Source organism: Channa argus, chromosome 22 (assembly GCF_033026475.1).
Source record: "Channa argus isolate prfri chromosome 22, Channa argus male v1.0, whole genome shotgun sequence".
NCBI lineage: Eukaryota > Metazoa > Chordata > Actinopteri > Anabantiformes > Channidae > Channa > Channa argus.
The window spans coordinates 10,627,137-10,643,128 of NC_090218.1; the positions used below are offsets into that span (position 1 = coordinate 10,627,137).

Genomic DNA, 15,992 nt, shown 5'->3' on the forward strand with positions numbered 1-15,992 from the left:
CACATTACAGACATGAAAACTTTGTGTCGATGTTTTCTGTCTTTTATTAGATTCTCTGCCACAGTCCAGAAGCACAAAGTACAGAGAAGCTCTGACTTTACTGATACGAAGTTGGAGGAAGATCGCAAAAGGATAATGCTGCAGAAATGATGTAGGTCAGAAGTTAAATTTAACGACCACAGCTAATCATCCAATGAGAGCATGACTACACCCCTGTCCCCTGTGTTATGACGGGACTTGTTGATCACATAGTTTATGACAGCTGTTCATAGCTCACTCTGCGTCAGTGATAAAGTGGGTGTTTTAGTGTTCTGGTGACTTTTCATCTGTCTGATAATCTAGAGATTAAGTTGACTTGTGACACTTTCACTTATCTCAGATGCCACGTTTACCACTATATATATATATATATATATATATATATATATATATATATATCTATATATATATCTATATATAGATATATAGATATATATATGAGGCTTTGCTCCAGTAGCTCCATCAACATGCAGCCATTGCTAACCCTCTGATGAGTCGATCCAACAAACCCGAATGACATCTGAATTTCAGTGTCAATAGATAAAACTCAGCGGGGATTTTCTGACATTTTGTACCAAAGAAGATGCAGAGGACGGGGTTAGATGGAGGCCGATGATCAAGCCGAAAGCCGTTGATCTGTTAAAAAATCATGTCTTCATCACTTCTTGTGTCTTTAAATCATTTATTGATGTACATATTTGCAAGTTTATAGGGAAATTCCACTTTTAAAAATGTGGATTCCTCGGTGTACAGCATCCTAACAATGCAATTCATTCCCACATGCACTTGGTGATCCAGCTCACTCCAGTACTGCAGTGCACAGAAGATAAAACCAATCTTGGCCCAGTCTAATAAGAAGTACCACGATTATGGGCTCTGATGCAGAAACAAGAGTAGAAACGAGTACTTGAGTCTATCTACTGGTTTAAGAGGACGCATTCGTAGTAGAAATACGACAGCTCTTCCATCAGTGACTGTTCTTTCATGTTGTTTGGCGCAACCAAGCTCCCATTGAAAAACAGGCCATTTTAATCAGGCACTGAGCCGAACAGCTATGGTGAAGTGTGAGAAGACAGGAGAGGACAAACTGGGAGCCGAAGAGGTGCAACAGGAGAAAGGACACAGCTGACTAAGCCCTGGTTATGTCGTGGTTAATGTTTAGCCTGAGGACGAGCATCACATGGCCTCAGCTGAACCGTCTGATGCTGCCCGCACTCTCCAGGAGCTGCTCGTCTAAAATGGTGAGTGCTACGGCGTCTGTTTAGCGTTAGCTTAGCAGTTCTAACGAGCTCAACGCCTGGGAAGAGTGATGGACACCGGAGGGAGGGGGGATCTCATAAGACCAGCCGTGCACTGTACACGCGTGTGGGCACAGAACTAACAAGTGGCGACGGATTAGAGGGAGTCGCGTCATTTGGTGGCAGGGAAAACCGCTCGCGCACCGAACTGTATTGGACGAGCGGCAAATTAAAAGTTTGAGTTGGTACCTGTAGACTGACCCGCGATACAATGAGAGTGGGCGACCACGTAGGTATTTGCTGAGAACATTTCTTCAATTCGGCCAAAATATCTCAACACAAGTAAATCGTGTGTATTACTGCAGTGTCATGGAGTTGGGGGATTTCTGCAAGACGTTGTGCTTTGGAGAAAGGAGAGCGTTTTGGAACAATAACGAACAATTTAAAATATTGTGGGCCCATATGCTAAAGTAACTTAATGTCTTTGTGGGGATTATGTGCTTTCTTCGGAATCCGTTGTCCGTTTCGCGGCTGGGCTTCCACCGTGTGGACGCAGAGCGAACAGCGCTCGGCTCCTGCTGCAGGTGACAGGAAGCCAAGTTTACTGTAAACGTGGGATTTCACACTGTAAAGAAAGTCTATGAGAAATCTAAGACCTGTGCAACAACGTGCATTGAAAATAATAACGTGGTCTTTGACTTAAAACGTTTTAGAGAAGTGCTAAGTTACGATCCTACTTCCTGTTATAGAAAATGAAAAACAGCAGACAAACAGCAGCCTTTGGCTTAGGAAGTAAAGTACAGCAGATCCAAAATGGGAATAAAGACAGAAAGGGCTCATTCCAATGTAATAATACAACAACACAAACTAAATGATGTTGTGTACAGTTATGTGGTTTTTTTTTTATTATTTTTTTTTCCAGTCGTCAGACTCCCACTGGCTCTCTCCTGCTGACCGGGATCAGCTGGTGACGGAGCTCAGGGCTACAGGCTGGATGGAGGTGGAGGACCGAGATGCCATCTTTAAAGAGCTTCACTTCAAAACCTTTAATCAGGTGTGTGTGTGTTGCAGAGGTCAGATTTATCAAAGTAGGGATATTCAGTCACTTTGTTTTGTTAGTTTAAGGTTCAGAGTTCAGTTTAAGGCTTAGATTGGGTTTAGTCAGTGTAGTCAGGTGTGTACTGTACAGTGTCTGATTTCCTGCGTCATGAAAGTACTGTGTGCACATACATCCTGTGCAGAGACATGGTTGTACATAGCAGAGAGCTTCCAATAGAAGCAGTGCTGATAAAGGTTATGTTTCAAACTTTCAATCACTGTAAGACTGATTCGAATTTTGTCGTGTAGGCAGCATTAATACATCTGATTCCACAGCTTTCTTTAAATGCATCAGGGAAGAGCTGGATGCAAATGCAAAAAAATGTCAGTCATAAAAAATTTGTATGGCTGTGCAGCTGGTGTGTGTGTGTGTGTGTGTGTGTGTTTTAAGAAGGCACACACACACACATCAACATTTGTTGTGGAAATGTGTTTGTGTCTGTGATCTGCTGTGGTGTTCAGGGAGCTGGAGGTTTGTTTGATGGGGATCAGGATGCAGACTGCACGACGTACGGTCAGCTCCCCAGTCATCACAAAATCCATCTGTGTTTAAATGCTGATTGGTTGCAGGTGCATCAGGGGGCAGGTTCCTGTTTACTTTCACTCTTTTCTTTTAGTGTTTGGATCGTCTCCAATAACTCTTCAAAATGTGTTTTTTTTTTTTCATTTAAAAAAAGCCTTTATTCCTACTTCCCGTGGGCAGAGCACACTGGGCACTTCATGAAACACTGCCAATTAGTTACTATTTAATTACTACATTTACGAATTTGTAGGTGTCGTTTCAAATTCCTTATCTTAGTCAATAATAACATGCTTTCCAAATTAATATATTTATGTTTTGTTTCATACAGCACCTTTTAAAATGGTTATATAGGATTAGACCACATGCAATATCCCTTTATTCTGGCTGCTGAAATTGATACTTCTTGTTTCTGTGGTCAGAAACTTACAACATAGGTGTTCATTTAATTTTATATATATATATATATACACACACACACACACACACACACACACACACCATTCCAGTACTCACTGTAAACTACAACATCTCAAGGCCACTTAGTGGACTTCCTCTAATCCTGACATTAGTTGTTTTAGCCTCTAAAATAGTCTGTTTTTACACTTCCCCGTGTTTGTAGTCGGGGAGGTCGAGGGTAACGCTGACCTCCTCCATCTGCTCCTCTCGGCTCTAAAGCCTCTCCTCTTACCGCGACACATCAGCCTGCATTACCCTGAGATGTACCAGCCGTTCAGTTGTCAGCAATTAGGGATTGATCAGAACGATTTCTTTCACAAACAATCAAATTGGTTAAAATGTTTCATCTGGTTCACAAACCACTAACAACCCCATCATTCCTTCTGGTACTTGTGCTTTGCCGTCTCTCTTTTTTTTTTTTTCTCTTTTTTTCCTCGTTGCCACCCTCCTTCCCCTGCATGTCCATCTTTCTGTCTTTGTCTGTCTCTCATTCCTACTCTCTGCCCCATGTTATTGGGGAATCAGCTCATGTTGTTCCAATTTTACATGCTGGCAGCTCTCTCCGTCTGTCTCTCACTGTCTTTTATTCTCTTTCCAGCCACCCTTAAATTCTCTGATGCATTTTCACAAACTCTCTGTAGCTCCTTTTTCATGGCCCTTCTTAAAGGGCTTTTACCAGAGGAGGATGGAGATGAGGAGCGACATGCTGGCTGATTTCCATTCGCCACTTATCTCCAAGTGATGGGCTTGAGGAAATCAGATCCCCGAGAGTTTATAATGAGAATAACAAAGTCCCCTTTTTGGGAGTTGAAACGCTTCCTCTTTCGGTCTGTAGGGGGCGCTAGAGCAATACACATGGCTACAAATCCATAGCTTGCTGAAGTGGACCTGAATGCAGGACGTGCACTGTCACTCATAGCTGCAAGTGAACTTAAAAAAAAACGAATATGACAGCCGGACTTGCTATTTTTTGGTTTCTTTTTATTTGATTAGAGCAAATGGAAAGCATTATGAAGCTCTTGTGTGGAGCACAGCAATTTATCTGTGGCATGTGGGGACAGTAGTCTGAGAAGTAACTGTGAGTTATTTTCCTCGTCAAGTCTGGTTTATTTAATCAGGTTTGAGCGGTGAGATCCTCTTTCTGGAGTCACTCTGGTCAGTGAGAATCCCTGCAATTATATGTGGAAACATGTCTGTCTGTGTGTGTCTCTAATGCTGTAAAGTTTGCTTGGAACTGTGCATGTTTTTAAGTTACAGGCACTGATCTTGTTTATGCATCAAGCTTTAAGTTGTGTATGTTTACAGATGACCATCTGCTTTAAATTTCAGTGGATGAAGTGGAAACATTCATGCGACACTGAATGGGCAGCCTCACGATGCCGTTTGCATAGGAGATGTGAGCTGTGCATGCTCAACTGTTTGTGCTGTGTTGAGGTTGACAACAATTGCATATCTTCCATCCCCACAAATACCCAGCCGTGCGGCACCATTTCTCCCTAGCAAGCTTCATTTACTAAGGAGAAACGGTGGCGTCCAGTGTAGTAGACAGGTATTATTGACGGGTTAAGCAGGTGAATGATGTTTTGCATACAAATTTGCAGGGTTTTTTTTTTTTTTAGTTTTTTTTTTTTGTTTTATTAGGCTCAGAATGCAGATTGGCAAAACTATTTATAAATAGCAATTCTGAGAATTGGTAGAAAAAAGACTATTTATTGCTTTTTCAATAAATAGTTTAAATTCAGTGCAAATGTAATATTTAGATTCAAGTATTACGTAATCAGGCTTTAAATTTAATTAGTTATTCTAACAACTTTTCTTAAAATTTGAACTACACATTAATCAATAATTATTTAGGACACTTCTACACCAAGTTTGATCTAGTTAGTTTAAGGTTAGATGCACATTATCAGCTAAAGGGTTGAGTTTTAATGTGGAGAAGGGGAACTTCATGTCTGATCATGTTACATGTCCTGACGTATATATAACAATTATCTGTGTGCACATAAAAAACAAATGGTGTTTCCCCAGTCTTGGATCGTTTGCATTCCTAGTTAAATATATATATATATACACGGCATTCTCATATCCTTGCAGTGACCTCCATAAATGTATAATGTGAAAAGACACACATATGTGTTGAAATTGTATATATATTTTAAAAGGTCAGTAATTAGGTCTCCAAATATTAAGGGCTAATAAAGAGCAGATAAATGTCAGACTGGTGCTGTCGTGCACTAAAACTCTAGTAACTTTGGAAAGAGTTTTCAGATCATATTAGAAAGCTGTCAGAATAATTGTTCCCGTAAATAAAAGTAGGGATAATTGGTATTTGTCGGTTTTTCAATATTTGCTTCTAATATGTTAATGCAACAGAAGCAAAGCAAAACAAAAAGTAAAAAAGTTGCTGCATTCACACGGCTTCTGGAGTTTTGAGACTGAGGCAGTAGCTGTGTTCAGACGGCTCCCTCTCCTCCGTTCTCCGAGACTGATCCCCCTCCTTTTTTCTATTCAGTCAGGGGCTCCCTGTCCACCAAATCTCCTTCAAGCCTCTGCCTCTCGTTATGGGCCTTGCTCTGCTTATGTTGAATAAGTTGTCCTACAACTAAAACTGAGCCCCTGGGTAAACCAGACTCTCAGAGCCCCCCCCCCCCCTTTTTTTTTTTTTTTAAAAACACACACATGCACCAAGCTTAGATTGATGAACTATTTTTTCTGGCCACATCCTTTATATTGGACCATTTGCACTTCTGAAGGAAATAATTTTTTCCTTAGACAATGCACCAGCTGCAGAGTCGATAGAAACATGAAATGATGATAACGAGATATAAATTTGGTCAACTGTCACAAAACAGAAACATTTGCTGGTTACAGATCCAGAAATATTCTGAATATTATGATGAGGGTTAAAGGATTCAATAATTAATAGAAGAACTAATTAGTAGATTAGTTTGCACTGGAAATAATTAGCTCCAACTAAGTTATTTGTTCAATTTTATTGTTTGTATGTTTCTCCCAGACTTTTGAATTTATGGACTGGGTGTGGTGAGCCACCTTGTTTTTATAGAGCTGCTGAGTCTTGTGTACTTAGTGTGTGGACAGGTTCTGTGGCATAAATAAACAGTTTTGCTGTGGAAAAAAAATAAAAATTCATCTTAAACCTGGCATTTTCTAGTTACATTTAAAAAAAAAAAAAAAAATTAGCAAAGACTGTCCCCTAATCTTCTATCTAAACCGAATCGAAGCACAAGTATGTGTTAATACTCGCCTTAAAGCAGCGCTTGTACTGTATCGTAATACTGTACTCAGACTCTGCTCCACGGTGTTCAGTTCCTACCTCCGTCTCCAAACTAGAACTTTCCCTGGGAACTGGAGGCTTCCTGCTTTCATTTCATCCTGTGAAAATGGCTGCGGGGAGGCCGCGAGGTGTGGCGCCCAAGCGGGGGTGGTTAGATAATCTGGCTATCAGTGCTTTGGTAAGATAAGATGGCCCTGACGTCTGCTGTCTTTGGAGGAGTCCAATGTCTTTTTAAGCTCCTGCTGGCAACCCTGCACTTAATGATGGGTTTCGCATACATTGGCCTTAATGCCATGCTTCAGCATTACATGACACTCTTCTTTACATAAATAGACGCTCATGCGCGTGAACATTGGTTGCACGTGACATTAGTCACTCGACAAGTGTTCGCAGCACGGGCAGAGCATGCAACCCCTTTGTCAGAGTATCAGATTGAAGATCTTTTCTGTGTCAACTTTAAGAGCATTAATTTGGGGCGATGAATACGGCTCATGATACACATGCTCAGCAAAGCTCTCGCTGCTACATGAAAGACCTTCAGCATTTGGCAGCTTCGCTTCGTAATTACCTGATAGTTTGCTTTAAGTTACATGTCGACTTAGCGGACGGGCCTGTCCGGCCAGCTGGAAGCTTATGAGGAGCTGTTAGGAAAGGAAGAGAAATGAGACTTAAGAGGTGTGGTCATCGTCATCATCATCATCATCACCACCACCAAGCAATTCACAGCGTTCTTGCCTTTCACTGCGGAGGAGCGAAGGTTTTCCAGGAGGCCGACACTGACGCGGGTGATGATGGGGCTCGCGGCGTAATCCTCGGCTAGTCACGGCGGTGTGTAATAGAGGAGAGCGGCTTGTCTTCATGTGTGTTGGCACATGGTTGTGTGTTTGCTGCGGAGGTTTGCACACATGCATTTGTACATGCATCACCGTGCATGTGTGTGTTTGTCAGAGGCTAGTGAGAGTAGGCGCAATCTGCATGCACTTAGTCCTGGCAAGGAAGAGCAGGCGTTTTTAAGCCCCTGGACTGTGCGGCGGTGGAAAACCGATCTGTAAATAACAGACACATGTGTTTGAAACTCAGTTCTGTATTCCAGGCCTCGGCCGCAATGAGAGAGAGAGAGAGAGAGAGAGAGAAAACACCACTCGGCTCCGACGTCAAATTGTCTCATCCAGTGCAGTGCGACAATCACGCTGTAATAGCACCAAAATGGCTCCTCAGAAGCGAGTGGATGGGGAAAGGGGCATAGTAGGGGGGCTGCCATCGAGTGTTTCTGATTATTTGAGATGGGGGGCCTGCATAGTGTCACGTCAAATTATCGGACTCTGACAGCTACAACTTGTTGGGCCCGTTGGAGGGAACGGCTGTCTGGCTGAAAGCACGGGGAGCCGACTGACTGGCTGACCTGTTGACTCCAAGTGTGGCCCGTACAATGCAAGCGGGGTAAACAAAGCACTTTGAGAGGGAGAGTCCTTGACCTCTGTTGAGTTGAGACCCCGGGTGGGAGTTGAGTGCTGGTTTTATTTTGTTGTTTGGCCTAAGTGGAGGGTGCTGAGATGACCTTCCAGTGACAGACAGTTGCCGTACTTCCCCGCTGTTGTCCTGCTGCTCTGCTCACTGCCCTCGAGGAAAGGAAGCCCCCCACCCCCCTCCGTGAAAGGATACATTTACATGCTTTCGGAGGATTTTAGGTTTTTCTGAACATTCTATTCCTTTGCAGATTACTGTTTTCTCTTCATGTTGTCTTGCTGACACTTCTCTAAGGGTTCATGCTGCAGGCTGAACTCCTGCTTCACCTCCCTTCTCCTTCCTGCAAATCACATTTTGATCAGTGGTACATTTTCACATCAGTGTATATCTGTTTTTTTAAATTTGTTTTTTGGGGACATGTGACAAGTGGAAATAAAATGTTGCATGTTGTACAACACTACTTCAAGTTTAGATAATGAGTATAAGCTGTTCGTTTCACTATGAATTCAGTTGATTCAAAATGCAAATAAGAAAAGTGCTTATTTTCATACCAACTTAGCATTTGTTCTTAATCATTAGTGGGCTTTATCGCGCAGTGATCCAGCATTGCAGGAAAAATATTTTTCTTGAACAAAAACTGAATCGAAGACACCAATTATTAGTCCAGACTAGAACTTCTTTCCTCTGCCAAGTTTGGGAAATATGTGGACTCGTACAGATGTGGCCGCAGATGTTTGCAGGGCCGCCATAATGTCAGTGACTCTGTAATGGTGTTTTAGTAATAATTTTGCTTTGGAGTGGTGTGACCTAGTTGGCAGACATGTTGTGTTAAAAGGGACCCTCCCTGTATTAAAGAGGGAAGTACACCCATTATTCACACATGCTGATCAAGGCTAGGGGTCTGTAATCCATTGGGCTCCAGTGGGAATAAAGTAATTCACATATGAGAAGCCGTTCCAGCGAAAAACTACACTTTCTCCATGAGTCACGAGCCCCGACAGCATACAATATTTGCGCTCCTGACCAAGAATGTCACGTTTTGACAAAGAAAGTTAACCCGGGTTTATTGGCCGATTCTTTTGGTCAGGTGCTGCCCGTGGAAGTTTTGATGTAACATGAAGTGAGCCGGTGCCTACTGACACACGGAGCAACAATATCATCCACCGGGTGTTTGCAGGTCCGACAATCATTTTGGAAGCTCTTTTTTTTTGGTCTCTAACAACTGCTAAATGTAAAATGTTGGTTGCCGATCAGGGTTTTTCAGAATAAAAACTGCTGCCTGCTGCAAGTGCAAATGTCACCATAAAAGCATAGAGAGGCCATCGAAAGAATAAAACTGTGGAGCGGACGGAGCTGCAGAGGCAGGCGGTAATTTTCTGTAGGTTTAATCCCAACAACTGGCACCTTGAGCTGTGTCAAATTGTTTTCACATTAGCATTAGTTGCATTAGATTATGTACAAATATAAATTATACCTCATTTAAAGCTACGCCAGATTTTTGTTTCTAAATGTTTTTTAAGGTGAGGCTCACCTTTCTAGCCAATCGGAGAAGAGCAGCGATTTCTGCTTCATTAGAAAGTCATCTGGCATTTTTACTTATTGTACTTTTGTAAAGATGACTACTGGAAGTGCTGGGCAGAGTGTAGCAGAGTATAACAGTTTTTTTGTTTTTGTTTTTTTTAACCAAGAAATATGACTTTTTGTTTCTTTATTATCTCAAATGTATTGTATCCAACACACACACACACACACACACACATCTGGATGTTGCATTAAATGCACTTGTTAAATGTAGTTATAATACAGTAGCATCATCATCATTTGCAGAAGTGTCAAAGGCTAATGAAATTGTGTCTAATTAAAAACATTGAAAGTGAATGATTGAAATGTGAAATAATGTATTTGTTGCACATAACTTTGTATCTTGTGTGTCTTGAAATGCCAAAGGAGAAGTTTCTTACCCTGTAACTGAGTACAGACTGGAAAGACAGTTTTTGAAAGAACATGGTGTTTAGAAAGGGGACAATGTGCAGGACCTAAGTGTCCACACAGAATCCTTTCTACCTGTCACTCATCGTTCCTCACCGGCAGATTAGCCGGAGCTGGTCCTGAGAAGGAGTGAGACGGAGAGGGAGGACATGTTTGGACAACACCTGAAATGACAGGCCATTCAACCACCTCCATTAGAGCCAATGAGAACTGAGAAAAAGCAGACGGCCTCGCTCTCTAAATTGGTGCCAGTGGGGTCAAGTTGCAGGAATATGCCAATTACTTAAATTGATCAGGAGACGGTTTCCTTGATAACCAATTTGATCAAGCTGCCGATCATGTTACACTTGTTGCACTGCACGGGCACCAAGCAGGACGTCTCCAAAATCGGCTACAACACGCCAAAACGGCCAAAAGCAATTTCCTCTGCGAGAGCAATTCTGTGTCGTCATGTCAGGTGGCGGCCGGGGCTGCAGACGTGGCCTGTAAACAATGGTGTTTCAGTTGATTTAATTAGGCAGCGAGGAAGTATTTAGGGGCTTAATTGAGATTGCAGTGGGAAATTGCTCTGAAATAGGTCTACCTGATCCCCCCCCCACCACCCCCACCCCCCCACCTCCACCCCTTCACAGTGGGCATGACGAGGGATTTCACTCTGCTCTTTGTAGATAATTAGAATAACCGTAATCACTCCTTGGACTGGCTGTGATTGGAGAGACCCACATGCCAAACTCGAAATATGAAGAGTGTGCATGTTTCTGACGGTGTGTGTGTGTGTGTGTGTGTGTGTGTGTGTCTGTACTCCTTACGTGGGTGTGGAAGTATGCACACGTGCAGTGCTGAGGGGTCTCTGCATGTGCTGCTCTCTGCCTCAGAGGGCAGCATTGTCTTTTTTTTACGTCTGCCATAGAATAATTTAGTCACTTATCTATAATGAGAATAAGAGTTAGTTGCACACCTGCTTTGTTCGCTCTTGGCTTATTGATTCGTAAGTTACTAAGTCGAATTGATGTCACCGCAACACGCGTGGATGCAGTGACATTAGCTTTAAATGAGCATGCTAATTTTTTAGGACAATGTTTACCTGTTTTAACGTTTTCACTCTTTCATTGTTATAACTAAGAAGTTTAGGCTTTTTCCACTGGGTCATCTTTTTTTAAATTTTTTTTTTAAACCTAACCCCATTTAGCATGTAGAGGCACCATCCACATTTTCAGTACACGATCAAAGGATAATTTTGGTCATTTCCTAAATTAACTTTATTTTCAAAAATCTCCGTACCGACTCTACTCATAAGTTTAGTGAATTCTTTGTTGGTTTTAATGTCCATCAGTCTGTAATCTGGATTAACTCATTCATCTGTGCCGTAGACCTGCGTTACATCAGCCAGACGTGAGCTGTTAGAACGAGATCTCTGATGGATTTATGCCGATCCGGAGCATGTTTTTTTAAAAAAAAAAAAAACAACTTCTGTATGGGGATTGTTGGAAATACCACTAATTGACAAACGTTTTCCTTTAATTAGACATTTTAATATAATGTACTTGTCAACACCTTTTACCAGCACCTGTGGCTACACAGAAGTGAAGGCTGCATCACAAAATGCCAATAACTGACATTTTGTATGCTGTTTATGAATATTAAATAAGGGTTAAAGGTCTGTGTTTTAGGGTTTAGATGTTTTTGTTCTGTGGGTTTTTGTTGCAAAGTTGCTAAGAAAAAAAGATGTACGTTTCACAGCTGAGCAACAAAAGTAAAAAAAAATATTAATTTAAGGATCAACTGCCATTTTCTGTTTACTGTTTCCTCTTGTTTCTACATTAGGGAGTTGGGTTTAGGGAAAGTCTTTCTTTGGGAAATCGATTCTTTTGTTTGTTGTCCCCTGAGTTACCGTGAGTTAACAATGTCACGTCGTCGTAGTTGTGGAAAGTAAATTGCAAACTCAATTGCTAAATTTGGATTCTGGATTTTTGGTTTGGGGACAGAGGAGGGAACAGCCTTATTTGTCCGTGCATGTTGCACCCCTAACCCCGAGACAATACAATTACACATAAAGATCCAAATAAAGAACAAATGCCACAATAGTTCTAAGCAACACTAGTTTATTTCCCCTTGTAGCTTTAACCAATGCAGTTTTATACAAGAGAACTAAGATAAAAGTTATTGATGAATTATTTTACACTAAACTGTGAGTTGTTTCTAATATTTCTTTCACCCTGATAACACCAGTGATGATGAACTAGACTGAAAATGTCAAACAAAAGTATAATGGTTAATGCTTAATGGCGACTGCGCTGGAGGAGAATTTCACTTCCTGAGCTGTTTTTGATTGACAGTTGATTGTTTCCTCCTGCCCAGGCGTTCGGCTTCATGTCACGGGTGGCTCTGCAGGCGGAGAAGATGAACCATCATCCAGAGTGGTTCAATGTTTATAATAAGGTAATAACTTTATGGTTCCGATCACGCTGTGTAGAGGTGATGGAGGAGTCATTTACATTGCCGTGTTGGTGTCTGTTACACAAATTGACTTGTAGGATCAGCTATTACAGCTACGTGTTGGAGTCACAGCCATATTTACAACCACATGCTGGGTTTATAACAAATTACACACACCAGGCGATCAGTCAAATCTGGATAAAGACAGATTTTATTTTTATTTTTTTTTCATGTCAGACAGTCCTTGCTGGTTGTGGCTAGCTCTCCACTCAAAATCTGATGCTCACTCTTTGGTCAGAGCAAGAAAAAAAAAGGAGAGCGGGAAAGAAAAAACGCAGTAGCTTCACACTGTAATCCCATCGTTTTTCTTGTGAAAAGCTCTGCACATATCTCTTGACTCCCCTCCACGAAGCACCCACAGCCCCGACGCTCAAACACACACACACACACACACCTTTTCAGCCTCAGAAATAAAGTAGTGGTTGATATGACAAACCCAGTCCCTGAAAATCTCTCAGCATTAGGCCGTAGCCACTGAGTTACTGTGTGGTGGAGCAGGCTGCTCTGACAGGAATGCTGCTCCTAATCCACTCTTTATTAAAGTGGCTGTAGGAGGGTGCTGCAGGTCCCTGGGCCCCCACAGCACTTTCCACCAGACACTTGCACATAAATCCAACACTTGCTGAGGTTCACCTCCACAGAATGGATGCTGTTCACTGAGCTACTGCTAATCTACTTTTTCTCAAATGTGTGAGCTTCTCCCCTTTAGATGTTAGTGATTTCTGCTAAAGTTACTGATCGTCCACCGAATTTATCACAACTCCTGCCAGGTAACAATATTCTATATTGTTTGTGGACTATATCAGTTTTAGCGAGATATGATTAAAATTAATTTGTATGCAACTTTACAGGAGATTATTTTTAGAAAAAAAAATATAATTACAGTCACATTAACTATACTTTGTCCCATCTGGCTTTTAGTCCTAACTCTGCCCCTTAACTGTATTGGAAAAAATAAATAAAAGTACACTGAATTCCACTGAATTTATTAATATTGCTGCCAAATAACAAGATAATCAGGGCGGAATCACATCACGATACACAATACGTACAAAATGTTCGGGATATTTAACTTTCGGTGAAATTTCAGAATGTCCCTTAAATTCACTTTAACCTTTACAGGTGAACTTGTTTCAATAAACTGTCTGAGATGAAAAAAATGACCATTGCATGCTTCTACTTTCATGATATGATACCACTGTAGCATGAACTTTTTCCTGTGACATTTATGGAAAATATATGTAATGTAAGTCGAGTATCCCTAGCTTTGTTTGGGAGCAGTGTATGTCGTGACATTTCTCTTCACGATGCATCATACCATCATTTCATACCATTACAGCATATTGATGAAAGTTTATAGCTGCATGAGACATTTAACTTTTTCCTGTCTGACTTGTGATCACGTGTCCTCACAGGTCCAGATTACTCTGACTACACATGACTGTGGAGGACTGTCGAAACGAGACATCAAGATGGCCAAGTTTATTGACAAAATTGCACTTGCTGTGTGATATTTTGTGTTTATTCTGAAACACTCGTCGTATTCTCTCCTTTTTGGTTTTCACTGCTTTGCGTCCCAACTGCTTCATTTACTATGAATGTATTTACTGTTTTTGTCTTATAGAATATTTTTCACATTTTATTTTATAAGTTCTTCATTTTATTTCTACAACTTTTATTTCTACAAAATAGGAATAAACCTAATTTTCAAACGCTAGTTGTCTTTGTTATTGATGTACAGTTACGTGGCCTTGCACTGACTCTTGAATTGTACAGACTTTCTAAGGATTTGTAGAAAAACCCCGCTCTGTGCTTCGGACCCAGAATTCCAACAGCAGCTGCATCTGGAAGATTCCACTTCATTGTGCGTGTCACTGTGCGGCTTTCCTGTTTTCAGCAGTGTTTATTTTCACACATGGAATTAGAATGGAGCGTAATTGCCCTGCAGCACTATGTCTGGTGCTCCCCAGTGATCCAGGATCCTTTTTCCTCTCAGTCCTCCACCGGACCACATGTTCTCCTTTTGGAGTGGCGCAAAAGCAGCAAAGGGTCAAAGTCAGTAGGAAGGGGATTTATTTGATTTACAGTTTGGTAACGGGTGACTCAGGTAGGGCTCCTGGGTTTTCCTGATTGGATCCCCAACAGGAGAACGAGGGAAGAGTTAAAGCCAAAGCAATAGAGATGTGTTTATCCTGCCACTGGACTTTCTACGTAGACAGAGATGGGCCTTGAAACAAGGTGCCGAACAGCTCGGGTGGAACTTCCCTGCAAATTCACAATTTATTGTCAGACCAGATGTTCAGAGTCCCTTCGGCCTTTTAGCAGATAATGTGATAGTTTCCCATCTTGCAGCCGAGGAGCGTATAGAACAATTGTGGCGCAAAAAATATGTTACGCAATATTGTTAGACCTGCTTGGAAACGTGCTTGTTAGGGTTGAGGCAGTTAGAAGTAGCATTTAGAACAGTTTTGGGACCTGGACACAAAGTCAGGAAATGGGGGGGAAATGACTGTGGCAGTGTTAAGAATGTGACATTTGAATGTTCATGGGCAGGTGATGTAAAGGATGACCGATGCCTCCACCATCACTACTGTAAGAGAGCGTCTGCAGCAGCGGCTACGGTCTGAAAAGCTGCAACAAATTGCCTGGCTGCTGCAAATTTGCAGAAGGGGAGCTTCACGTTTATGAATATTGTAAAAAGACCAGAAAGACCGTCACAATTGGGTGCAACCATAATTCCCGTCCTTCCCAAAACAACACAATCCCCCATCTCCCAGAGGATCTCGCATAGCTGTGCATACGCTGCTTGTGTTTTCTATGATTTCAGGGTTTTCGTGCATTTCAAATAACAGTACCTTTCATTAGAGAAGGTCATATTTAAAAAAAACAAAAACAAAAAGCTGATGTGTGTTAGTTGGGTCTCAGACCTGTGGAACAGTTTGCAACCCCTCCATTTACCCATTTCCTTTCAGCTTTAGCAAACGTTTACCAATGTTCGACGTTCTCTGGTCTGTAGAGTCCAATCTCACCAATATTGATCTTTTGAGTATCACACTTGCTCACTGCTTCCGGTTAGAGGAAGACATCCTCAAGGGTTTTTTTTTTTTTAAATGATACCAACATAAACCACCTTACCTCTTTCTGTGCTGTGCACCTCCTTGGATTAGTGTCAGGTATGACAACACCTTCACCTGCAGAAGCTCCTGCTTGTGATGTCTGTGAGCGGAATCATGTCTGCGTTGGTGGAAGAAGCACTCAGATCATTTATTCGCAGTATGTTACACTTCCTGGCAGTACTAAAGAAAGTAATCATTTTACTGCAACAGGTTGTTCAAATCTTCATTCTTTGAATAGTGTGCTTATAAATTTGTGAACAATTAGGAGTTTACTC

General features: G+C 41.6%; 1 protein-coding gene across 3 annotated transcripts; it reads left to right on the forward strand.

Moving 5' to 3' along the window:
- Window positions 1–14: 14 nt before the first annotated feature.
- On the forward strand, window positions 15–14,316 carry LOC137107972 (pterin-4-alpha-carbinolamine dehydratase 2-like). 3 transcript variants are annotated; one of them, XM_067492180.1, is made up of 5 exons: window positions 15–151; window positions 838–1,280; window positions 2,200–2,331; window positions 12,464–12,544; window positions 14,017–14,316. In XM_067492180.1, the coding sequence occupies exons 2-5, from the start codon at window positions 1,182–1,184 to the stop codon at window positions 14,110–14,112; spliced, it is 408 nt and encodes a 135-aa protein (XP_067348281.1). In that variant the 5' UTR covers window positions 15–151; window positions 838–1,181; the 3' UTR covers window positions 14,113–14,316. The 3 variants fall into 3 exon arrangements, with proteins under 3 accessions (XP_067348281.1, XP_067348282.1, XP_067348283.1); XM_067492181.1 differs by lacking the exons at window positions 15–151; window positions 838–1,280 and adding an exon at window positions 1,405–1,566; XM_067492182.1 differs by lacking the exons at window positions 15–151; window positions 838–1,280 and adding an exon at window positions 1,413–1,570.
- The last annotated feature ends 1,676 nt before the right edge of the window (window positions 14,317–15,992 follow it).